The following is a 25,550-nucleotide window of genomic DNA, read 5'->3' on the forward strand; positions in this document are numbered from 1 at the left end:
GAATGGTCCTTGAAAACTCATTCCCTCAGGGGAAAGCAAAAAACAGGGAGGGCAGTCCGCATAGCAATTATATGGACCTCCTCCCTCCCAACACAATGAGCCCTAGGAATATGAAAGACTATGCGAAGTCCTGCTGTCTTTTGGTGTGTGCTTTTTAAGAGCCTACTTACATTTTTTAAATGGAATGCTTTCCTCAGGGAAAGCTAAGTTTCTTAAGAACAACCCTGCAAACTAGAGACGATATGCAGAAACAGAGTTTGCCACACAGAGTGTCAGTGGAGAGGAGAGACGCCCTTCTAAAGGCCTCATCATGAGCTGGGCGAATTATGATGGGGCAAAGGGTGTGTGGCCCACTCTCCAGACCTTTAGAGTTAAAAGACATTCTCTTTAGAAGAATCATCAGAGGCCCCTCCTCTTGCAGTTGGCAAAAAGCCATCCTGGAAAAAACACCACCACAAAGAACTGCTTCTCAGATCCCTGCCCCATGATCCACAACGAATCCTCAGCCTTTCCTAAACACGGAGACCTTGCCAACTCCCATCTCCAGTTGGAAATTGGTAAATGTCCACGGGTCAGCTCAAAGGGCTGGCTCCTTTCAAGATCTCCCTAATGTCCCTAAGACATCCTGAAGGTAAGCAGAGGCCCCGAGTGGCTCTCAATGAGGTCAATGTGGACTCAATGTGCCCTCTGCTGTCACAAAGCCAAGGGATGTGCCCCAGTCACACATTCTGTTAAAGGCAGAGCCAGGGCATGGAAACCACTTCTTCCATGACAACCCATGGGTGGGGGTGTGGTAGGGTGCGGGTGGACATGCTGAGAATGCCAATACAATGCTCAAATCCGAACAAACAAAATAATCTTCCTGCCAGTCTTTGGATAGAGCATCCACTAAAGTTAAAGAAGGTGACGGGAGAATGGTAGAGAGAAAGAAAGAGACTAAAAACCAAAGTTAGTTTCACACAAACTAACCGCCGAGTGACCGTCCACTCATGCAACCCCAGTGAAGGGCTGGGCTTCAGTGACGGCTTTTACAGACTCAGCTCACCAGGTCTTTCCTCTGCGAAGCCTCTGAATGGACTTGAACCTCCAACCTTCTGGTTAGCACCTAAGTATATTCATCATTTGTCCCTCTAAAGGGCTCCAAGAGAAAGAGGCATTCTTGTATTCCTACACAGCCTACCAAGCCAACAACTGACCCGACCTCAGAGGGGCAGGAAGCAGGCCGGGGTCACCACTTGAGGTAGTACTTCGCACAGTGGGACCTCCAGAGAAGCCAAGGACTACAAGAGCCATCATGTGCCATGGCTGCACCATCACGGCGGAGACAACTTGCTGAGCACACGGCATGCCGCTGCCAGGCATGGACAGCAACAGCCCGAACAGACTGGACAAAAGAGGGGCAGGCGTGGCTTGAAGACAGCAATTTCTTAGCTCTGAGACAAGATCTAGTGGCAGACCTCCAACCTCATGGGCCACTTCCCAGTTTCCTTCACTAACCCTCTCCCATGCCCATAACAAGTACCCCTACTCTGCTCTGGGCTCTGTTCTCTCCTTTCTGCCCCTCCTCTCATCTGTGCATTTATTTAGTCCCATGGCATTAAATACATAAGGACAGGATAGACTACCGAGACCTAATTTCCTGTCCGAACCCCTCTTCTGAGCTTTAGTACTCCTCTGCTGACCTCTCCTCTGAGGGTTCACACATAAATGCTAGTTTCTTCCCCTTTTCCCCCAAACCCTGCTCCTTCCCAAGTCTCCCCTTCTCAGCCCCAAGCCCCAGCAACAAGCCATTCCCCAGCCAGGAGCTCAGGCCAACAGCCAAGATGACGTCTCCAGTTATTCCTTGTGCGATTCCCCACATCCAACCTAGCAGCCAACCCTGCCCTCAGCCCGCTCCATTCCATCTCTCAGTCAAGCCTCCTTCACGAGGTGTCCGAAAGTCACTGCTTCCTAAACGAAGACATCCTCCTCTGTGCCCCCTTCGCACCTCCACTGCACTTGTAGGGGTCACTACTCAACGTGGAGGGGCCTCATCTGTCCAGTCCCCCTCTGTGCATCCAGGTTCTACAACAGTGCCCAGCAGAGACAATGCGCTCCGCGTAATGGGGAACTAGGTGAATGAACCAGGTGCTCCTGAGGGATGGTGAGTTTCTCATCACTGGTGGGGTAAACCTGCGGTGGGTGTATTTTGCAAAGGAACCTGAAGTTTCAAGTGGGCCAGGGTAGGGGGCTGGACTGGTGACCAGCCTTCCAGATCTCTCCCAGCCTTTGCGAGTCTCTGGGCACCCTGTCTACCAGGACAGTTTGATCCCATACATTGTACAGCCGCGCCCACCACCTCAGGCTCGCCCACCACCCAGCCCTGCTGGTAAAATACATGGGTAGATCTATAGCTCCGGTGAAATCCTAGAGATTTTTTTTTTTAAGGTTTTTAAGCCAAGACTGGGAGCTTCAAAGAGGCATATGGAGTCGGGCTAAATTAGAGGAACAATTCTAAAGGAACTCCAGGAGAGTGGTGTTTGATGAGAAGCATGCTTCGTTTGAAATGCCAGCATCAGGACACCACACCTATCACCATCCCCTGAGTCTCCCTGGCCCTGCAAGGCCCCCGCCTCCCACAGGGCCTGCCGAATCCAGAGGAGATATTGTGGGTTGGGCCAGGAAGCCAAAAAGCTGTTGAGTTGCAAAACACGAAACCACAAATGTGGAGGGGCCCCCTGTATTCTTCATCATCTGTCCGAAAGCTCAGCCACAGATGAGGAAATGGTCTGGCGCCCGGGCAGAAGTGACGATGCCGCCTGATGGGTAAACAGCCTAAGTCTGGAGTCATTTTGAAGGCAGACACAACAAGAGGTCAGCCGGGCCTCTGTAACTGCTCTAATTTTCAATCCAAAGCATGAGTCCTCTGCTTGCCGGAAAGTTATAGACAGGCATGGGTTGGCTGTCATTTAGAATGGAACTGAAAGCCAGCAAGGGCTCATGTTCTTGGCTTCGGGTCCCTGACCAAACCCTCACTCTGTGGCCAAGGCCAACTTACCAAGTGGCACGGGAAAGCACTTATTTGTGTGTGCATGTGTGTGTGGATGTGCGGTACATGTGTTGCTTCCGTTTTCTGGTGTTGAAACCAAAACCAAGCCAACAAAAATCAAAGGCACTGTCATTGAGTCCAGTTGATTGTGACTGAAAGCAAAACTGTAAATCCTTATGGGAATAGACAGCCTCATCTTTCTCTGGAGGGTACATGACCTTGCCCAGTACCCAGCCCACAGCACGACCAGGGCTCCTCTGGAAAGGAAACAGATACCAACCAATGGGACACAAATCTCATCACTCAGGAAATATCTAGGACTAACTAGATTGGTGCACTTATACTTTGTTCAGTTTCTAAAATAGTCTGCCTTCTAAGCTCCCTTGATTCTTGGACAACTGCGACACATAGGGCGAGCGGAGCGGGCCCGAGTGAGGGAGCGACACTGAGACTTCATCAGCATGCACAGAGCTCCCTGCTGTTCCACGGCTGCTCACGAACCCTCTCTACCACCTGCCCGTTGACCTCCAGCCCGTCGATGCTCCCTGCCTCCCGATGGCACTTGTACACGGCTTCTGACAATCCTCAGGGGAGTCGCTCCTTAGAACCCCCTCCCCACCAACCATTCATCACCTTAGCCTTCTTCCTGTTGACGACTGCCTCACATTTTAAAAAGAAAATAAACAGAATCCATTCCAATGCATGGAGATCCTGTACATGTCAGAGCACAACTGCACTCCAGAGGATTTGCCATGGCTGTATCCTCAGTAGATTACCAGGCCTTGCTTCACAGGTACCTCCAAGCTTTTGATTAGCAGCCAGGCCTACGAATCATTTGCCTCAGCAGAAGGCTGCCGCCCCGTGGCATCTATGTTCTCCGACCAGTTTTCCCAGTGCAAGGAAAGCTCTCTGTGAGAAGGGCGCTGTACGCTCACCCTTGTCTCCTCAGGGCCGACAGTGGTGCCCTGCGCTGGACAGGTGTGCGGTGCAGCCCTCGGAATGGAAGGGCAGATGGAAGGCAGGGGGTGGGGGGTGGGGAGGGGATCCTGCGACGGGAAGTGGTCCTTCTTGTTCAAGAAATCACCGGAGGTGGACATTCCAATGAAGGAGAAGAGGTGTCAGGGGCATGTGGGGGCGAATTGTGCAGGCAGACTCCGACGGGCTTCCTAGAGTCCATCCGAAGATGGAAACTGATGACACACCTCAGAAAGGGTATGCGTGGGAAATGACTGGTTCTGTGTATGTATTTTTACAACCACACCGAATTCCATCGGGAAAAATGCATGGTGAGGGAGCCAGAGAGGACACAGGGAACCAGCTGGTTGGTGACTTCAAGTGTTCTCAGACAGGGACAGACGCAAGAGCCTGGGTGCACCGCTGGACCGCCTGATGGTCTCAAGAAGGGAGGGAGATGGGAAAGCACACCAAGGCAGCTTAGCCATTTGATTCATTGAAATTGGGAGGCTGACAGAGAGAGAGAGAGAGAGAGAGAGAGCTGGTAGAGAAAGCTGAAGGCCAAGTTTGGACACAGTGGCTTTGGGCACCTCTGCGATATCTTGGTGGAGCTGTCTAGTAAAAACAAACAAACTCACTGTCACCGAGTCAAGTCCGACACTGCAACCCCATAGGACAGGGGAGAGCTGCCCCTATGGGTTTCTGAGACACTAACTCTTGACGGAAGTAGAAAGCCTCATCTTTCACCAGAGGAGCAGCTGGTGTTTTTGAACTTCTGACCTTGTGGTTAGGAGCCCAGTGCAAAACCCACTATGCTACCAGGGCTCCATCTGTCTAGCAGCTCAGTGGATATAGGAGCCAGAAACCCTGAAGAGAGTTCCAGACTGGGAGAAAACAAAGGCCCATGAGATCGCAAGAAAGGATGGTCAACGCAACGTCATAAAGAGCTGAGACAAAGCTCCCTGGGCGGCACCACTGGTTTGTACCTAGCTACTACCTGAGGTGCGTGGGGGCAGCCTGGGGCAGGGGTTGAACCCACCTAGAAGAACTGCAGAAGAAAGGCCTGGTAATCACAGCCCTGAAAACAGCCTAGAAACAGTTCCACTCTGTACACCCGGGATTGCCCCGAGTCAAGATCAACATGACAGGCTTGGGTTGAGTCGTCAGCTTTTAGTAACAGGAGGTGCAGGGAAAGAGAAAGAGGGAAGTCTGGACGATTCTTCAGTTTCATTACAGGTCCCTGGGAGAGCACACGGCTCAGATCCCTGGACCTCTCCACAGGGGTGTAGGATCCCGAGGGGCTGCTGTGAAGTGTTCACGCGTGGGCCGAGAATGGGTGGGCCAAACAAGTCCATTTCTTGTCAGCTGGTGTGGCCAGGGGGCTACATTCTGGAGCAGAAGCGTGTAGTCTATCTGGGAAATCTCACTAGAGAGTGGACGAAGTGGAAAACTCTCGCACCCTTTTGTTTCATGAAGATGAGGGACAATTCCAAGAGACAGCAAAAGAGAAAAGGGGTGGGGGGGACAACTAGACAATACCAGAGCCTCTGTCAAGCTCATGGAGTCCCTGAGCTATCCTGGGTGGCCTCCTCCCCATCTTCTTTTCAGTGAGAGAGAACTGAGCTGTCTTACTCACACCAGTTCCGCTATCCTAATCCTAACTAAACACCAGCTGGCTGGTCTATGTGAACTTAGGCTTTCCTTTGGCTTGTGGCCAGGTCATTGCCTTGACAGGGTATATCCTCCCCCTGGTCTGTATTTCTTGAATTCCTCTAGAGGATGGGTCAAATCCCACCCCAACCACCACTACCCCCTACAAAGCTTCCATTCCACTTCCTCCCTGGACTCAGGCACACTGGCTGCCTGCCTTCCCAACTCCTTGGGCACCTGGCTGGTGCAGCCTTCACAACAATTCATTCCTTCATCCTGACCTCCCGGGTCCTCGACACGACTTGGGGCCTTCAAGGGAAGGGTAGCTCTTCTGCAGCTCTTGGTGTCCCCAGGGCCCAAGAGGCATTCAACACAAGGTCACAATGCATAAGCCCCACGACCAGGGCAGGGAAGGGACCAGAAATGAATTTAGAAATGCGCTGGCAGGCAGAGTTGAGGGAAGCTGATAAGGAACTTCCTTGCTGCTATCAAGTGGCTGCTAACACACAGCACCCTCCCCCCGGCCCCCGTGGGGTTTCTAAGGGTGCAACTGCTTACGGGAGTAGAAAGCCCAGTTCTTCTCCCTCAGAGCTGCTGGTGGTTTTGAACTAGCGACCATGCAGATTGCAGCCTACTATACCACCAGGGCTCTACGGCTACTTCCAATAGCAAGAGAGAGCTTAGGGAAAGATCTGATGGCGTCTTCAAACTATGTAACACAGACATCGAGATTCTTAGCCTGACTGTCACATTGCCAGCGGGGGTGGGGGGCCATGTCCTGTATCGAACAATGTGAATGTTGCTGGATGAGTGTGGTGTATCATTCACGGCCCTGCATGCATAATATGTAGTCCCTTCAGGAAAAAAATAGCAAGGGATGGCAACCGATGTACCCTTTGTGTAACTCACTTACAACACACTCTTTGCCCAATCAGTATCAACAGTAAATTACTTTTGATTTCTCAAGTTAAAAGTATGTTTGAAACATTCTGGAGCAAATGCCAACAAGGTTAATGCATGCGGCTAGTAGAATTCACTTACAAAGGCACTGTCTCTTTTAATCAATGTTTTCACCCTATTTTCACAGAGCCAACAAAGCAGTCCGCAGGACAGGCATCATCGTCTCTGAGCTGAAGTTAGTTATAAGCCACCCCAACCTCTCAGGAAGGTGCCAGCGGAGATGAGAACTGCTACCAGGGAGGCTGCAATGGAAACTTCTGGATCACAACAAGCCTGAGTCTCCACCAGCCCAGAGTGTTTCTCAGCCAGATTCCTTCAAAGTCTCAATCTTGTGAATACTGAGAAGACAGGTGTGTGTGTGTGTGTGTGTGTGTGTGTGTGTGTGTGTGTGTGTGTGTGTGTGATTTTGCTCTGGGATCCCCACAGAAATGACCAGCAGGATTGAGAACCCAGTCTAAAGACCCTTGGAGTCACTTCGAGTGAGCCTGGGCGAACAAGGCATGCAAGAAGCAAGTTTTCTAATGTAACTGGCATGGGCTCTTTGGTGCTGTCAAGGGGCCCTGGTAGCTCAGCAGTTAAGCACTTGACTGCTGACTGAACGGTTGGCAATGGGACCCCACCAGCAGCTCCGCTAGAGGAAACATGCTGGTCAGTTTGAGCCTAAAAATGACCGGCTAGGCAACCCTGTGAGGCAGCCCCACTCTGTCGTGTAGGGTCGTCATGAGTCGGAATGGCCTCGAAGGCACACGGCGCCAGTGCCAGATCCCTGCGTGACGTGATCACTTTGTGAGCGGCTGCTAACCCGCGCGGTGATGGCTTAAAGAAAAAAGCTGGGCATGTCCCTCCATACAGAGGACAGCCAAGTGCACCATCTGGAGCACAGTCTCCTCTGCATGATATGTGGGGTCACCAAGGGTCGTCAGACTCAACCGCACTGCAATACAGCGGGGGTGTGTGCGTGTGTGTGCGTGCGTGCGTGCGTGCGTGTGTGTGTGTGTGTGTGCTCAGCACCTCTAGGAATCCTTGGGTAGTGCATCAGTTCATGAGGTCATCTGCAAACCCCAAAGTTGGCAGGTTGAGTCTTCCCTGCGGCCCCGCGCAAAATGCACACTAGGACTTGGTAGTGGACTTCCAAGAAGCTCCATGGGGCCCAGTTTCCCGGTAGAACCTGGGCCACCCTGTATCAGAGATGAAGCTGCAGCTGTGGATCCTTTTTGAGGGGGCAGGTAGTTAATGCCTCTTGAGATCTACTGTAGGGTGAATAACAGCGGCCCACACCACAGAAAGTGCCGAATCCAGGCCAGAAGATTCAGAGTTCTTCTCTTCCCGCAGACGTTTTGAGCCCAACTAAGATTCTGCCGAAGTGCTTCTGCAGAAACACGGCCGGGGTCGATGTGCTTGCCAAAGCTGCCTGCTTCCGGGCCTGAGAGTCCAGGATTCCCAGACGGCACCATGGGGCCAAAAGCCACTCAGAAACCTTACCTGTAAGGCATCACCTGACAGCCAAAGCCAGGGGCCAGGAGCGAACAGGGGAGCCTCCCAGGCTGAGACTGGAGGGAAGGAAGGAAATACACACACACACACACACACACACCACCTGACTTACCCAAAGCCTGCCTGTTTCAGGATGCATTCCCACTCTTGACCACCAGGGGCCAGGAGCAAACAGGGGAGCCTCCCAGACAGACACACACACACACACACACACACACACACACACACACACACACAGCTAGGGGGAGCAACCGGATACTGTGGCTTTGGGGAGAAGCACTGAGATGGTCACATCTCAGGCTCACAGGATTCCTTCATTTACTTGGTTCCCAACTCATCCTACATAGTTCTCATGTAACCCTGAGGAGGCTTTGGGGGCAACACTGTCTATATACTCGGAGAAAAGTAGTGCTGCTCCCAACAGCTGGGAGCACGAGATGTCTCCCATTTATTTATCTTTCCTGGAAAGGGGGAGCTTACAAAGCAGTCTTGATTCCAGCAAGGGGGGAAGAAGCATTCCTTGGACATCCTTCCCACATAAGCTACCTAATGGCTACTCTAACAATTTCTCTTGAGAGCATTCAGTTGCTAATGCTCCAGTCACATGGTTGGAGGAATGGCTATGGGGTTCCCTGAGAGAGGGAACCCCCTACAAAGAGACTAGAATGTACCAAGCCTGCATTTAAGAGTCACTTCCCTTAACCGAGCCGGAGCCAAACAGGTGGAGCAGCCTCTGTAGAGATACTGGATCTCTGAGGAGCTGCCGCCACACTGGACAGTCAACGAACGTGATGACCTTGTAAGCCCAAGACGCCATGCTCTGCCCCATGCACAGCGACTTTCCTCTCATCCTGTAGAGCACAAGACTGGGCTGAGATTGGCCCTCTGTGTTCTCCACATCCATCGCTGTGGTCCCTCCCAGGGTCCATACCACCACAGACTCCTCCCGGCCCCTAAAAGGACCCCGCATATTTAGTTCTGCTTCTCCATTTGCAAAGCTCCATGCCTGCAAATCCCGGTGAGCACCCATGCCTCTGGGCATTTGGGGCGTAGAGGGTGCCTTCCCTGTTCACTCTGCCCTTAATACCACTTAAGCCAACATCCACATATCTTACAGCAAAGATGCCCGGGACAGAGGAAATAGATAGGCAATCTTCTGAAGGAAGAACCCCTAAGATTAGTTTTTCAAAAGCAAAGAAAACAACCACAACAAAGCTGTTGCTGTACAGTCTATTCCGACTCACAGCGAGGTCCCCAGTGGATCCCCATAGAACCGTGCTCCACGTGATTTCCATCTGCTGATTTTGCAAGTGCAGATCGTGAGGCAGCTCCTCAGACGTGTCTCTGCAGGGACTCAAACCTCCCACCTTGCCCCACCCAGGGGTTCCCAGGCTGAGTTGGGGGCTTTGTAAATAGCTCCAAGGCTCGGTTCTGCAAGTGTGAGGCCCTCCAGCGTGTGATGCTGTGGCAGCACTGAGGCTGCTACCAGGGAAGGCGCCCTTGCAGGACAGGAAAGCAGGCTCCACTGTCCTCAGGACAGACAAACTCACTGCACTGCAGCAGGAAGAGGAAGGGCCTTTTTTTAAACAGAGTCTGCCACCAACCCAAGAGGAAGGCTGGGTCAGAAATAATACCCATCAGGCCACCAAGTCCCAATGACAGCTTATCCACACTGCGGTCCTCACCCAAACAGTGCACCGAACATAGAGCATTGCTTGAGGTGAGAGAAGGCCCGAGAGCACCTAGGACCTTGGCTTCCTCGGTGAGCTTTGACATCCCACCCCTGCCACGATTTTCTGACTGGTGTCTTCCAGGAACCAGGGCAGCTGGTTCTGTCCTGTGAACATGCCACAGATACACAAGGTCAAGCATGTGGAGGAAAAGACCAGTCTCACCATTTGCGGACGACGAGAAACAGTGGTGGATGTTGCCTGTGTTAGAAGCGCTGCAGTTCTGCCAGAGATCCGTTGCATATCCATTGCCCACGAGCCATTGCTAGAAAGAACCAGACATCCTGAATCAAGGGGGGGTAGGGAGCAGGGAGTGGGTAAGAAGAACGGATAAAAGGTGGCAAAGGGCATCCACAGATCGACCTGGCCTGCCGCTGCCAGGGTTGGAAGGACAGAGGCCAAGTTCACAATCGCATCAGGGAAAGAAAGAAGTGGTAGCCTGGCCCAGACCTGGTACTGAAACAAGAGCCAGCGCTTTGTAGATGGCAGCACCTCACTGCCACTGAGTCGATTTCCACTCATCGTGTCCCTCCTATGGGACAGAGAGCTGCCCTGAGGGGGTTCTAAGACTGTACATTTTTATAGAAGCAGAAAAACTCATCTTTCTCCCGCAGAGAGGCTGCTGGTTTCAAACTACTGACCTTGTAGCTAGCAGCCCAGGGATGCCTGTATGTGAAAGGTGCTTTGTAAATGGAAAAGCACCCCATACACACACCTCCAGCTTTGTGTGCAGGGGCAGATGCTATAATAGAAGGAGCTATGGTAGCAAGTCAGGACCCCTGCATCCAAGCCTTCTGAGCCATCCCCCCCAACCACCACTTCCCAGAGCCCATTTCCTTACTTACAAAAAGCAACCCTCCCTGCCATCGGCTCAATGTCAACTCACAGCAACCCCATGGGAGAGGGCAGCAGTGGCCCTGCGGGCAATTCCAAGACAGCAACTCTTTATCGGAGCAAAATCCCCTTACTTATAGCGCCTCAGAACTTGCCCCGATCATCATCAGGCACACTTAAGACATAGTGGAGAGGCTTCTAAAAGAAACCCAGTTCATATATCGCCAACGTAATGATCTCTCACGCTGACATAAATATTTCTCAACCTTTTAAACTGGCAGGGCCATACTGCCTGGAACTGGTCTGAAACGAAGACATTGAAACCACTGAGATGTCACTGCTCCAGTCCATGTGCAGCTCCGTCGCCAAGGGAGTACACTTAAGGTGGAACGTGACCCGTTTCTATCAGTGGAAGCTCTATTGACAAGGTGCGGTGGGCCCCATCACAAGGCGGTCCCAGTCCCCAGAGTCTATTTTTTTACAGAGCCCATGTGAATTTCTCCGTTTTAAGGCCAAAGGGGCGTTTTATAAATGAAAACCCCTTTCTGGACTTCGACATTTGATGAAATTAAAAGCAAGCCTTCATCAATGCTTTTTTCCTCAGCAAGCTTGCATGGGAAACTGCGGAGCAGTCTGAAAGGCCAGGGCTTCAGACAAACGCTGCGATTTTCCAGCTCAAACACAGGCCTGTGCAGGCTCTCTTGCCAGTCTGAATGTGTCGGAGTTTTTGGTGGTGGTTCGTTTTTGTTGTTGTTTTGTTTTGTTTGTTTGTTGCTAGAAATTGAAGTCTCGACTTTCTGGACAAATAACCACAGTCCTGAACCACGGGAAGCACACGCTAGGACTCACCGGCCTCACCCCCAACCAGGCCCTGAGCCCCCCCACCCCCACCCCGCGCAGCGGGTACTCACACTGACGATCGTGGAGACGAACAGCAGCACCAGCACGGCGACGTGGAGGATGATGATGCCCAGCAGCAGGAGGAGCATTCTGGCGGAAAGTTCTGCTCAGAGGAGGATCTGCAGCCGGAAAGAGAGGACGGAGTTGGAAGGGCTGCCCGCCCACCCCTCACCCGCCGAGAGGGGGCAGTGGCGGACCGCAGGACCCGGCCGGACAGCCGCCTGAAGTTTTCCTATTTGGAACAAAACAAGCGGTGCGCGCCCATCCAAGTCGCTCCAAGCAAAAGCCCCGGGGCCTCGGGTGGGCAGTCGGACGTGGGAAAGGAGCTGCGGGAGGAAAGTGCACGGTCTCCGAGTGTTCCCAGAGCGTCGGGAAAGGGGGAGGCGGGTCTGCACCCACATGTCTGCCAGGAGCTGCTGGCTTGGGAACACCAAAGGCGCGCGCTGGGAGAATAGTTTCCCAGCCGCCAGAGCGCTCCGCATTCCGTTACTCTCCCGATTCCCACCCAGTTCTGACCAAGCCCCGGCTCTTTTGGCTCCCACTCCGGGAGACAGGGCCGAGCCGGGGGAGTGGGGGGAGAACGGAACCGCCCGGGAGGGCTGCCCGGCCCCGCGCTCCCCCGCCCACCGCTCGCGCGCTCTGGGCAGCGCCCGGGGAGGGGCCGTTTCTCTCTGCCCGCCAGCCTCGCGCGTTCCCGGGCACTGAGAGCCCCGCGGCTGGGGGCTGGGCCTCGGGGGCAGATGCCCGGCGGGGAGGGCGAGCGGAGGGTGCGGAGCCCTGTCCCAAAAGAACTGCAGCTGCTCAGAGCGTGCAGGAAGTCCTGGAACGGAAACCCCTTGGCTCAAGCCTCTGCGTTCTCGCCGACTTGGGGAAACTGAAGCCGGGATGGCGGGTTACACTGTACGCGGCTGGAAAAGCCTAGCTGCGCCCTGGGGACCACATTAGATCAGAGTCTTGGAACTCATTTCCATGAGTCACTTTTCAACGTACTCAGGCCGGGACTCCTCCATTCTTCTTCACCACCCCTACCCACCCACCCCCCAAAAAACCCACCTCTCACATATTCCAAGAAACCCCGGAATTGACACGAAGAAATAAGCAAGGGTTTCTGAACCCGTAATTTGTAGCCGATGGCGCCAAAGGCAGAGGAGGGCCAGCGAAGGGTGCTCCGGCAGGTGGTGGGGAGCTAGGGGACTGCAGGAGCTCAGACCCCCCTTCACCCAGGTTGTCCGCCGCAAGCACTTCCTTGCCAAATGCGTCCTCACACTGGTGGCTCTCCAGCGAGGCACATAATACGGTCTCCCTGCCCTCCGTGCCACAACATGACCACGGTCACTGCCTCCACTGCCATTCGATCCCCAGAGGGGGGACCAACTCTACTCCTCCGTGGCAACCTGGGGGACAGACGGGGCACGCCGCGATCCCCATCTAATGTTCGGCCGCGGGCCGGCCCGGAGCCCGCGCCCTCTCCACCTTTTCTGGTGCCATCGCCGGGAGATGCCCACGTTCCTCTTCCAATACCTCCACTCCCGCTAGCAAAATACTTACAGCCCAAAGGAATCCGCGGAGTGGCCTCAGACACAAACTTGGGTGCGCTCGCTCGCTGCTGCGGTCCCCAAAAACAGCTGCGCTGAGGGCTGCGCGCGCGCGAGGCGAGGGGCGAGGGGGAGGCTCCAGGCGTTCCCCTTTAACGGGAACAACGCCCTGTTTGCGTCGCTGCAGTAGGGTGTGTCCCCGGGTCCGCGTTTGCGGGAGGGCGGGGCTCTGGGAGAAGAGAAGGAAGGAGGGAGAAGGGCTGGCGACAGTTACTTGGTCTGAATTGCGCCCCAGGAAAAAGTGGATCACAGCAAAACGGCTGCCACTCTTACTGGAAACCAACGCAGCTGGACCTCCTCACCTCCCACGTCTTCTAGCTCCGCCAAGGGCACGGACACCAAATGCTGACCAATACAGGGACCCTCCGCCCCACCCCCACCCCTCTGCCCACGTCGGAACAGCCCGCCAGCCATGGCCCCCACGAGTACCCGGCACTGCGTTTCAGGACACCAGGACTCGCATGACGCCCAGGCAGGGAACTGAGGATGGGTATCTGGCCTCTGGGTTAAGCGGCGCCGATGCTTAAGGGCTGGAACCTGTGTCTCATCTTCCCTGAGCCACCTGGCCCCTGGGTTCTCTGGTCCGTTTTTCCTGGGGTGCGACCTAGCCCCCAGGCCTTTGTACTTGTGGGGCTTACCTGCACCTTTCCCATCTTGGCTCTCAGTGTTGGAACCACCTGGGACTGTGTGTGCTAGGGGATTGATGGGTACGGATCTAGCTTTGGCGATGGGGGGCGGAGGGGGGTGCCGAGGTGCAGGGGTGGGAGGCTGTGAAACTTGGAGCCAGCCGCATAACCTGAAATCTGGCTCCTAGCAGCTTGGGTGAAACCACACTGCAACCATGTCTGCCCCCAGGCAAAGTTTGCCTGCACAGCCTGGCCTAAGTCCCAGGCGTGGCTGTCCTCTCTGGCCACGGGGCGGCGGCTTGGCCATGTGAAGCGGAGGGAGAGCAGCCAGAAAAATCAGCTGACCCGCCGTTAGAAGCAGAGGCTCGCCCTTCCAGTCTTGAGGCCCGTGCGCTGAACAGGGAGTCTAATGTGGGTATTCATCACCTCTGCCTATAAATGAGATTTCTCTTCCTCTCGACTATTTTCATTAATTTCATATCTGACGCTATCAAAATTAAGTTATCTAGAAGATTCCTCAAACACAATTCAGTCTCCCGAAAGCTCACATGATCAACTTGAAAAGAAAAATCACATGTGGAGGTTTTATTAGCTACCCTTTATTTGCTGGACCCAGAGTGGGCCGGCCTTGGGTTGCTAACTTCAAAGGCAGCTTTCAGAACCGCCAGGCTCTGGGCAGAGAAAGACTTCTACTCCAATCAACAGTTACCGCCTCAGAAGGGGTTCTGCTTCTGTGAGATTTACCGTCTTAGAAACCCACAGGTTCAACGCTACCCTGTCCTATAGGGTCACCAGGCGTCTTCGGACAACTCAACTGGCAGTGAGTTTTTTTTGTTTTTGGTTTTTAACTTGGTACCTCCCACGCAGTGGTTTTTGAGAGGCAGTGTGATACAGTGGCTAGGCACTGTGTTTGTATTCAGACAAATCCAATGGTGTGATTTAGAGACCTGTGAATGTGGGACACACACTCACTCACTCACTCACTGTCATCAAATCGATTCCCACTCATAACCACCCGCTAGGATAGGAGAGAATTGCCCCCGTGAGCTCGCAGGGCTATACCTCTTTACAGGAGTCGAAGCTTCTCTTTCTCCCTGGGAGGGGCTGGTGGTTTCAAACTACTAACTTTGCAGCAGTAGCCCAACCCATAACCACCACGCTAAGTTCATCATGCTTCTGTTTTCTCATCTGTACAGGGGACTGATGATGCCCACTCTAGCGGGTCATGGTGATCCTTTAAAGGCAAAGCTGGCAGTCAGCGCAGTGTCTGGGAGATAGGGAGACACGATGCCAGGCAGTTTTTGCTACTTTTATTATCGTCATCTCGTGTAATGCTCACAATAGCTCTTTGAGGCGGGCTGTGCCACCCTGTACTCAACTACAGGACATAAGCACATCATCCCTAGGGGTCCAAAGCACAGACACAGTCGGATGGCTAACTGAAGGGATCAGAACAGTGTTTGCTCGCCCCTGCTGCCTATGGCATGGGTGGGATCTGCCCTCGGCTGGGCTCGTGGCCTGGTTGGATGCCATCCTGATTCGCTTGCATTGTCAGTCCACGTTTATACGAGCACTATAAATATTAGCATATTTGCCCGGGGCGCCTCTCTCTTCCTCCTTCCTCTTTCTTTTCGTCAACTAAACTATTTAAAAATAAAATAGCTATGTAAACAGAACAGTAAGGCACAGTTTGGTTTTTCCTTTTTTTAAAACCCAAACGACCCAGGTCCCAGCCACACAGTAAACTGCTGAACAAGCTGCTGGATGTGTGAACCATCCGTCCCCCTCGCTACGGCCTGCCTCCCACCTCCCCACCCTGGTGGCAGAAGATCAGCTGCTCTGGGAACAGGGTTGCCACGCCCAGGCCTCCAGCTGGGCCTTGGTTGCAGGTGGACCGTCCTTCTCACTATGGACCGTCCCTCTCACAGAGGAGAGCAAGCACCTGGGTGCAGAGATCTGTGTCCAAGCAGATCTCTGAACCCGTTTCTCCCTTCAAAACTGAAGATGCCAGGTTCTCTTGAAACTCAGAAAAGAGCTCACGCCCTTCTTGCCTCCCATGCCCAGAGTACCTAGATACCCGGCTTCTTCTACCAATTGGAACACAAATGTACCATCTTGGCTGCAGCCCGATCTATTTGCAGTTTGCAAGGGTGGGGAATCAAAGTAATTCTGTAAATCATAAGCACACACGACGAAGAAGCCTTGTTTGCCAATAAAACTCACCAGACAAAGCAGCAAGTGTAACCCCTTCCTCTACGGTGATTTCTTGGCAGCCAAGTGCAAGGGATGCGAAGGCAACCCCTCCCCAGAGGATAGCAGAGGGACCTGAGGCTGGAGACCTCTCCGAGTCCTGCTGCTTCCAACAGGGCTCCCCAGATGTTCCCCTGCGGCTGCTCCCTGTTACTGAGTTCTCCAGTTGGGCGACTTTCCAGTTTATTCAGGGGCTGGTCCAATGCTAGGATATGTCATGGTGGCCTGAGAGCGGTCAACCTCTACTATTTAAAGAGACAGTGTCCATCAAAAGACAGCACCCAAAGAGTAAAAAAACGAACCCACAGACGGGGAGATGGCAGTGACAAGAGACTTATCTATAAAATCTCTAGAAAACTGCAGGAACTCAACAAGAAAATGACAGATACTACCATTGAACAAAGAAAAAGGCATAGTATGGGAACAGACTTTCCACCAAAGAAGACACTCAGAGAAACGCTGGCGCTCATTAACCGTCTGAGAGATGCATCTCAAGAGTATCAAGATACCACTTATCCCGCTCACATGGTAGTAAGTTAAAAAAACAAACAGAAAATCAGAAATACAGCAGAGGGCGTGGAGGACAAGAACCCTCACATGCTGCTGGTAGGACTGCAAACCTAGACAGTCCTCCAGTGATGTCGTGCTTCCTCCACAAGCTGGGAACAGAAATACCGTATGCCCCAGCAGTACCTCTACTTGGCACAGAGCCTAAAGAAATAAGAGCTAGACATGAATAAATGAATGCATACCAAGGTTCATTGCAACACTGTTTATAACAGCACAAAGATGCAAGCAACCCAAATGCCCCTCGGTGGGAGAATGGATGAACTACTGCTCAATGTGATGGAGTAGCGATGAGTGTGAAACCTCTCATGACACGGCTAAACCTGGAGGGCAGTATGCTGAGTGCAATCAGCCAGTCCCCTTGTAATAAAAAAAAACTCAATAAAAGGTTTTCACACTAAAAGAAACATGTTGGTGGTTTCTGAGGGTGGGAAGGGAAGGGGAAGAAGAGGAAGTCACAAGAATGAAGGAAAGGCCAGTGCGGACTTACATGAGGGGACGATAGTATTCAACCGGAGAAGGGTGAGCAAACAGGCGTGGAAACAGGGCAATGCAAGAGGAAGATGGATGGCTTGTTGAATGCAAACCCAGTCATTTGCTCTGTAAACCTTCACCTAACTCACAACGAGATGTTTTTTAAAATTTGAAAATAAAATAAAGACACAGTAGTGTCCAGCTTTGTGTCCCTCCATAACACAGGGATGCCCAGAGGCTCTGCTTGCCATGGAGAGCCGGGAATCCACAGGAAAAGGAGCCTGCTGCCATGCTGTGCTCATGGAGGTACCAGCCTGTGAAGGCCAGTCCCGTCTGCAAAGATGAAATATTGTATGCCTGGCTGTTACAGAGAGATGTTGTTTTATCAATGACATTATTGCAAGGAGCTTGAACCCTACTCAGATAATCTCTCCCAGTCTCACTCTAGGAACCAAATCTCTCAGAGCCATGACATCAAGGTACCAGTCAGTGCTCAATACCATGGTTTTAAAGGGTCTCTGCTACCTACTCAGCCTATTGAGTTCTCCCCTCAATTGATCACACTGGTAGGATATTAAAATGAAAGTTGAGGAAACAGGTTTTTTATGATTTCATCTTTAATCAGTAAATTTTGACCTTTGTGAGATAATTAAATTCAGGTAAACTAGCCTCTATTGACAACTTGCTAAGCTGCCGGGTAAGATGGGCTGGAAGGGCAATTGGAAGGTCATGGAGAGGTAGACAAATGAACTCATTGCGGTCAAGTTGATTTCAACACATAGTGACCCTACAGGACAAAGTAGAATTACCCCGTAATATTATCATTTGGCTGCTAAAATTCAGGAGAATCCTCCAGCTTAACATTTGGCCCATGAAACTCAGAGTGGCTATATGTACAAGGAGATCGGCACCCCCCCCCCAAAAAAAAAAAGAACAGATATTTTTTTCAAAGCTATGTATTTAAATTTTTTTACAAAACAACCTTATCACCTTCAAAGTACTCCCCATTACACTTAATATATTGGTCAAATCTGCTATTCCATTCTTGGAAACATTTTCAAACTCATCTGTTTAGATGGCTGACAGCACCTCCCTCGTTTTTTTCTTCACCTCTATGACATCGAATTGCTGTTCTTTTGTGTCCCTTTTCATTCGTGGAAACAAAGAGAAGGCGCATGGAGAGAGGTCAGGTGTGTCTAGTGTGGGGGCAAGAGAGACATGCTGCATTTTTGCCAAAAACTGGTGCAGTGAGATGGCTGTGTGAGCCAGTGCATTGCGTGGTGGCAAAACCAGTCCCCTGCCTGCCACATATCAGGCCATTCTTGTCACACACTGTTACACAATCTTTTCAGAGCCTCTAAATAGAAAGCTTGATTGACAGTCTAGCCTGGTGAACAAACTCTAAATGCACTATGAATCAACATTTTCGTCCTTTCAGGAAGCTAACGAATGTCCAGAACAACGTTTGTCATCACCACTTTTGAAATGAGAAAACCCCTCGTACATTTGAGTTTTTCCCCATAGTGCTGTCCTTGTTAGCTGTGTTCAACATCACAACAGTTTCTGCGGAAAACTGACCTCTGAATGGCCATCACAAAAAAAGGAGGTGAGAGCAAAAGTGCTTTCACGACAAAAAAAAATTCACTGTGACCGGAGAGAACTTTCCCAAGTGACACCACTGGGTGCACTGAGTGAGTTGCTGGATGCTCGTCTAGTGAGAAAAATGTGTACAATGAAAACTCCACCCAGTGAGGCTTTTCCCCACTTTTCCATATGTACTGGGTTAGCTTCACTAGAGAACGCAGCCTACCACAGGCCTCCCTAACAAAGCAGGTGGAGGGGCTCCTGCTGTTCCTTCTCCCCCCCCCCCCCCCGTTGTTCTCACAGCTGGCATCTTTCCAATCTAAAAGAAATAATTTAGCCTTTTCCATTTGCATAAGTCATCATCATTTTTCTCATTGGGCTGCTGACTGCAAGATAAGCAGTTCAAATCAGCTTGCTGCTCTGTGGGAGAAAGATGAGGTTTTTCTATTTTACAAAGCTTTCTATAAAGATTTCCAGTCTTGGAAGCCCAAATTTCCAAGTTCTACTCCGCCCTATAAAATCAAGTCATTATGAATCAGAATTCATTAGATGGCAATGAGCAGAATCACTCTAGAGCGTTGCAGATGGCCCAACCCAAAGCCCCTGACCAACAATCTGGGGTGGGACTCAAGAGAGGGCAAGTTTTAAAGGTCCTCTCATGTGCCACGTCCAGCCTGGCATATCATATGAGATTATAGATCATCTCTCATATCCTGCAGCTCCTTTCTTTCTTGGAGCCCAATGGAGGCAAGGACCTGCGTGCTATAGTGGTAGATTTTATGTAGTGCTTAGTCTTGGCAGGCAGAACAAGATCCTGTGTGTGTGTGTGTGTGTGTGTGTGTGTGTGTACGCGCGCGCGCGTACAGCCATAGGCATAAAGCAAATCCATGTACAATGAAGACTACCTGGCACAGAGTAAGCCCCAAGCAAATATGAGCCGCTGTGGTCATTGTTATTTGTTGCATTGGGCTATCAAAGAATACCTGTTAGGACTTCTGAGCTCTAAGCCTGTAGTTATAATCCTAATTGGGAATGGATTGTCTTTGTTACGTCAATGACACAAATTACCATAGCGTGTGTTTTGAGTCAACCTCTTGAGATATAAGAGATTAAACCAGCAAACAGAGATGGGGAAGACACAGGCCAAACCACTTGGGCATTTCCAAGGAATCAGAAACTCGAGAGACAAGGCCCTGCCTCCAGAACTAGCGGAGAAAGGCTTTTTCCTAGATCCCGTGTTCTTACTTTGGACTGCTAGCCTTCTTGTGGGGAAACCAGACACTGATAGTATTTCCACGACAGCAGCCCTGGGCCACTCAGACAGAATTAGGTCCTGAGAGATGAAGGTCCTCTCTAACAAATGCAGAAGCGGTGTTGCTGTTGGATCACGAGCAGTGCATGGCGGTGCCTAATAACAAAGCCTGAGACTCCCTGAAAAGACCGTTGGTCGAATGACACATGCTGAAGGCAATGTTGGGGAGAACTATGGAGAGATTTTCTGTGAACTTGGAGAACATACATGACCCATCAACAGGATATTGCTAGGAAGGTGAATAACAAGTGGGCTACTGGTGAGACGTTTAAAGAACATGATGAACGTGGGATTGGACTGAGGAAGGGGGATGGTTTTGATGAAAAGAATGTGTCTGAATTATGCTCAAGTGTTTGTTGGAAGGCAGAGCTCACAAGTGTGAGCCTAAGTATATTAATTCTAAGTCTATGGCTGAGGATATTCCTAAGCAAGGTCTTAAAGGAACCACACTTATGTGGGGGAGGCAAGAGATGGGCTTGAGAATGAACCGTGCAAGTGAGTGCAGTCTAACGTGAGCGAGTGGCCATCTGGGATGTAATTGCTGGCCTCTCCCTCTCCAGAGCAGGGGAGAGTGAAGAAAGTCCCAGGTCCAAGGAAATGATTAGTCCAAAGGGCACTGTGAACTACAGTCACCGCTAGCCTGAGACCAGAGACCCAGCGGTGCCCCGCCACTTCAGCCCACTGCTCTGAATGGGAAAACCATACAAGCTCGTGGACAGATTTACCAGTCTGATAGAGACGGACAGAACCCCTGGGATGATAGCCTTTAAACACCCTGGGAATCCAGGGTGGATGATACCTTCAGGACCAAGGGTGTGAGGGACGATGCTGGGAGAGTGGAGGGTGAGTGGGTTGGAAAGGGGGAACTGATTACAAGGATTCACATGTGACCTCTTCCCTGGGAGAGGGACAGCAGAGAAGGGGGGAAGGGAGACTCCGGATAGGGCAAGATATGACAAAATAACGAGGTATAAATTACCAAGGGCACATGAGGGAGGGGGGAAAGGGGAGGGAGGGGAAAAAAAAGAGGACCTGATGCAAGGGGCTTCAGTGGAGAGCAAATGCCTTCAGAATGATTGGGGCAGGGAATGTATGGATGTGCTTTATACAATTGATGTATGTATATGTATGGATGGTGATAAGAGTTGTATGAGTCCCTAATAAAATGTAAAAAGAGAAAAGAGGAGAAAAAAATGATTAGGGCAAAGACTGTACAGATGTGCTTTATACAATTGATGTATGTATATGTATGAACTGTGATAAGAATTGTATGAGCCCCTAATAAATTGTTAAAATTTAAAAAAAAAAAACACCCTGCAAACATGGCGCTGAACCTATCTCAAGATCACTTTTCAGCCAAGACACAGAGGGATCCCCCAGGAACGAGAGAATGACAGAGGAAGAGACAAGGATCATTCCCTAGAGCTGACAGAGAGATAAAGCCTCTGAATTTGTTCAGGGACTCTGAATTTGCACGTCTAGTCTTATACACTGTGAGAAAATATGTTTCCCCGTGTTAAAGCCATCCACTTGAGGTGCTTCTGTTACAGTAGCTCTAGACAACTAAGACCATGACTGTCAAGGACTTCAGGACAAGGTTGCTACTGATTGAGGAGGCGCCATCTAGTACAGCTCCCGAGACAGTATCTTCACCAATTAGCTCTCACGTGTATTTGTGAAGCGAGAGAGAAAGACATAGAGACGCTTCCCTCCATCCTCCCTTACACGGGGAGACCGGAAGCTAGCGAGCATGGATTCCCACACTTTCTGTCCTCCCTTTTACTGCATTCCCACCACCTCTGTCTCACAGGACACCAGTTAGCCTGGAGACCTTTCTCTTTAAGGGCTTAAGATGTCAAAGAATGGTGGGGGCCAGAAACACAGCTAATGAGAGTCAACTTTGGCGTCTCTTCAATGAGCTCCACCTGCGGACCTGCTGGCCTGCCTGTGTCTCCGTGGATTCCCTATCTTCCGCTGGCTAGCAGTTGTGGCCTCTGTGGCATGCTCTTGGAGACTTCAAGGCACCTGAGCTGGTCACTGCCATCACTACTCACCAACTTCAAGCATGTTTATCTCAATCCACCTGGACCAACCTCTCTATGTCTCTACAGATCCCCCTGAGGAGCATATCTTCCTGGTCCTCCTTCTCATGATCCTGTCCCTAGTGTCCAATAAAGACCCCTACTCTAGACATCCATATGGAAGAATGTTCCTACAGAGCCATGAAGAACATCCCACCAGATCACTGGCCCCAGCAACCCCATAGAATAATCACCAAATCTTCTTTATTACTATTAGTATCAAGAGCCCTGTTGATGCAATGGTTAAGTGCCCAGCTACTGACTGAAAGATCTGCTGGAGAAAAGGCTTCTTGATCTTTTCCTCTAAAGCTTGCCATCTAGGATGCTCCACAGGGCCATTCAACTCTGTCCTGAAGGGTCACCGTGAGTCAGAATCAACTCAATGTACACGAACGACATCCTTATTAAGGTGATTATTAATTATTCCCCCCCAGGTTTCCTTAGGAAACCGTGAAATTGCACAGGACTGGCTAACTCACATGCCTGAACTTTTCTGCTACACTATGCTTATTGCTCATTAGCAATAAGGCATCCATCCATCTATCCATCCATCCTACTACTACTCCTAGGAGCTCATATTTACCTGGTATCTACTATGTGCCCAGCACCATTCTAAATATTGCCTATGAATCAAATGCATTTCATCCTTACAACAATCTTATGTGATAGGCACTACTACCACTCATTTCCTAAGACGTGGAAAAGGACACGCAGCAAGACACTGAGTGGCTTTATGAAAACAACAACAACAACAACTTTGCTAAGAACTAGCAGAGGCAGGACTCAAATCCAGCCCTCTGGCTACGGAGCCCACACTCCGACCCCGGGTGGGATTATGGCCTGTTGAGCCCAACTTTCTCAGCGCTCCTATCTCATTAGGCCTTCACAGACACTATATGATCTGCCTTTTCACCAAAGACGCTGTTGGCAATTGCTACTGAGGAGGCCCCAGCTCGTGGTGGCCTTCTGCGCCACCTTCGTGCCGGTGGGTGAGATGGCTCTGTTGCTAGGCTGCGAAGGCAGGCCATCTCATTGAGAGTTGCCTCATCGGTGCTGAGCCTGTACTTCACCAAACAGGATGTCCTTTCCTCATGGTCGTTCTTGACAACCTGCCCAAAGTCAGTGAGCCGAAGTCTCGCCAATCCTGCCTTTAAGGAATATCTTGATTGTGTTTCATCAAACTGGACTCTAATCCAGTTCTTCTGGTTCGCAAATCTATGGGTTTTCCATTTGGAGATTCCCCAGAGAGAAAACAGAGTAAGTTTTAATGACCTATTTGTCAGATTGATTACATTCCCATTTGAACATCTATTACAGCAGTTACTCATTAAATATTTGGTGACTATTTAAACTACAAGTGAAGTCTTTTCTTATTACTTATAGCTAGCAGTCTGTTCAGGAGTTCATGATGTGCCCTGAAAACAGTTAGTGTGAAAGGACTTCCATAAGTTGGGTTACTACCTCTTCTAGACGGTTTTGACCTTGGACAAAAATCACTTATTTCAAAAGAAAGCAAATAGAGTAAAGAATGGGACAGGGGTAGAAGAAAGGGAAGGTAGAAAGAAAATGGAAGAAAGGAGAAAGAAGAGAAGGAAGGAAGTGCAAGTGAACGAATAAAAGGAGCCAATTCGACTTCTGCCTTTCCAAAAAAAAATGGCCGTAGAGTCCATTCTGATTCGTGGTGACCCCTGACCTCATGTGTATCTCACAGAGATCTGTGCGGAGCAGAGTTTTCAATGGATGGGTTTGGGGAGAAGGAGATCACCAGGTATTTCTTCCACAGTGCCTCTTGATGGACTCTGCCCTCCAACAACCTCTCGGTGAGCAGAGTCCAGGGACTGGACCTGTCTATTAATGGAGGGATTCTCAGTGACCAACACAGAAGCAGGCTGGGAGAGTGCAGGCTGCAGGCACATAGTTAATTCAACTTGGCACAGGGCCATTCTCTAAACGACATCTTCACTAATTTATCTTGAGATACTGTACATCTTTAGCTCCTTCACCTGTGGGAGAGAAATAGAACAGAATGATGATGTTGTGGTGTTGGAACAATACACAGCATAAAGCAGTCTTTGTTCCTAATGCATTACTGCTTAGCAAAGCCAGATTCCATAAATGCAAGTGGAGGGAGAGAAGGCAGTCTTTTATCTGACATTCATGAGCCAGCAGAAACACGAGTCTGGAATATTTTAAGGAAAGGAGTGTCAAAACCCAATTTTTACTTGTCTTTAGAGACCCTTAAACTTCTCTAAGCCTCTCAATCACAACAGAACAGTTTCTGTTCCAGCCAACAACAGGTACACTAAGGAAAGTTTCCACCAATGGACAGATGAAGTTAGAGGGAAAAGATTGGGCTGAGGCAAAGATGGGGGATGAGTTGGGGGGATGAGATGGACCGATGAGAACTGAATGGAATAAGGGACAGTTGGGTAGATTGAGAAAGGGATGGGAGAGAGACAGATGGGTGGGATGGAAGAGGGATGGATATATTTTCTATGCCCCTAAAACCAGATGCAAAAAAACTCCAAAAAAGACATCTTGGGACTTGATATCAGAGGCTTCCCTTTTTGTTGTTGTTGTTGTTGGCTGCAAACTTTATGTACAACAGAAAGAATAATTGTCCTGATCCCCAGCATGTTCAGTCCCATCATTGCAAGCCCTATGTTCAGCGTTCTCACTGAGCATCTCTACTTCACCAGACATGAGGTTTGCCTCTAACAATTGATCCCCTGTGATGGTACACCCACAGCAAGTGAGTTGAACAGTGTTTGTTTGTGAACTATAAAGCTTTCATAGACTGATTCCAAAAAATAAATCACCAGGCCTTTCTTTCTAGTCTGCCTGAGTCTAGACGTTTTGCTGAAATCTGTCCACCATTGGGGGGCTGGCTGGTATTTGAAATGCTGGTGCCATAGCTTCCAGCATCAGAGTAACACATAAGCCAACATGACATGACAAATCAACAGCTGTATGACGGAATCCTTATTGAGGGAGATGAAAAAGAATAACCACTTTAATACTAAGGACTCCTTGATTGAGGCAGATGAGGCCATGCCCAGGAATAGAACATTAATCTGGGGAAGCACAGGAGGCCCTGGATTAGAGCCTGGCATGGGAGAGAGCCTCCATGATGTGCTGTTCTGTGTGCACCTCTGAACTTAAGGAACAGGCGTGGCACTGAAAATGAACTCAGAATAAAGTGTTTTCCTTCTCCCAGACCCTGCGCTACATGTCAAGTGTGAAATTTCAACTGAAGCTAAGGGAGTTCACAGAGGTCAGACCCTTTGGAGAGGTTCAGTGGAAAACTGTGAAAAGTTTCCCAAATTTTTGTTCTTCATTGTCAAAGACTAGGGATTATCTAATCAAAAGGAATCCAGGAGTGAGCCTGCACCCCATGACGCAGTCATAAATTACAGTGTTTGCCTTAAAGTTTTACGCAGATTAATATTCTAGAAAGTTATCTTAAAACAGTCTTGGGTTTGCAAAAAAAACCCTGTAAAATCTTTATAGC

The 25,550-nt window shown here is 50.4% G+C and overlaps 1 protein-coding gene across 2 annotated transcripts in view; it reads right to left on the bottom strand.

Annotated features, from left to right (window-relative positions):
* The window catches only part of PMP22 (peripheral myelin protein 22), a 37,530-nt gene extending 21,359 nt beyond the window's left edge, over positions 1-16,171 (bottom strand). Inside the window, exons 1-3 of one of the 2 annotated variants that reach the window (XM_075561089.1) lie at positions 15,995-16,171; positions 11,562-11,669; positions 9,982-10,081 (exon numbers count right to left, since the gene is read on the bottom strand). In XM_075561089.1, coding sequence (XP_075417204.1) covers positions 9,982-10,081; positions 11,562-11,639 — 178 coding nt within the window. In that variant the 5' untranslated portion in view covers positions 11,640-11,669; positions 15,995-16,171. Of the gene's footprint in view, positions 1-9,981; positions 10,082-11,561; positions 11,670-13,098; positions 13,257-15,994 lie in introns of those variants that run through there. The other variant, XM_075561088.1, reaches the window with a different exon arrangement.
* Between the last annotated feature and the right edge of the window lie 9,379 nt (positions 16,172-25,550).

Source organism: Tenrec ecaudatus, chromosome 10, assembly GCF_050624435.1.
Source record: "Tenrec ecaudatus isolate mTenEca1 chromosome 10, mTenEca1.hap1, whole genome shotgun sequence".
In the NCBI taxonomy this organism is placed as follows: domain Eukaryota; kingdom Metazoa; phylum Chordata; class Mammalia; order Afrosoricida; family Tenrecidae; genus Tenrec; species Tenrec ecaudatus.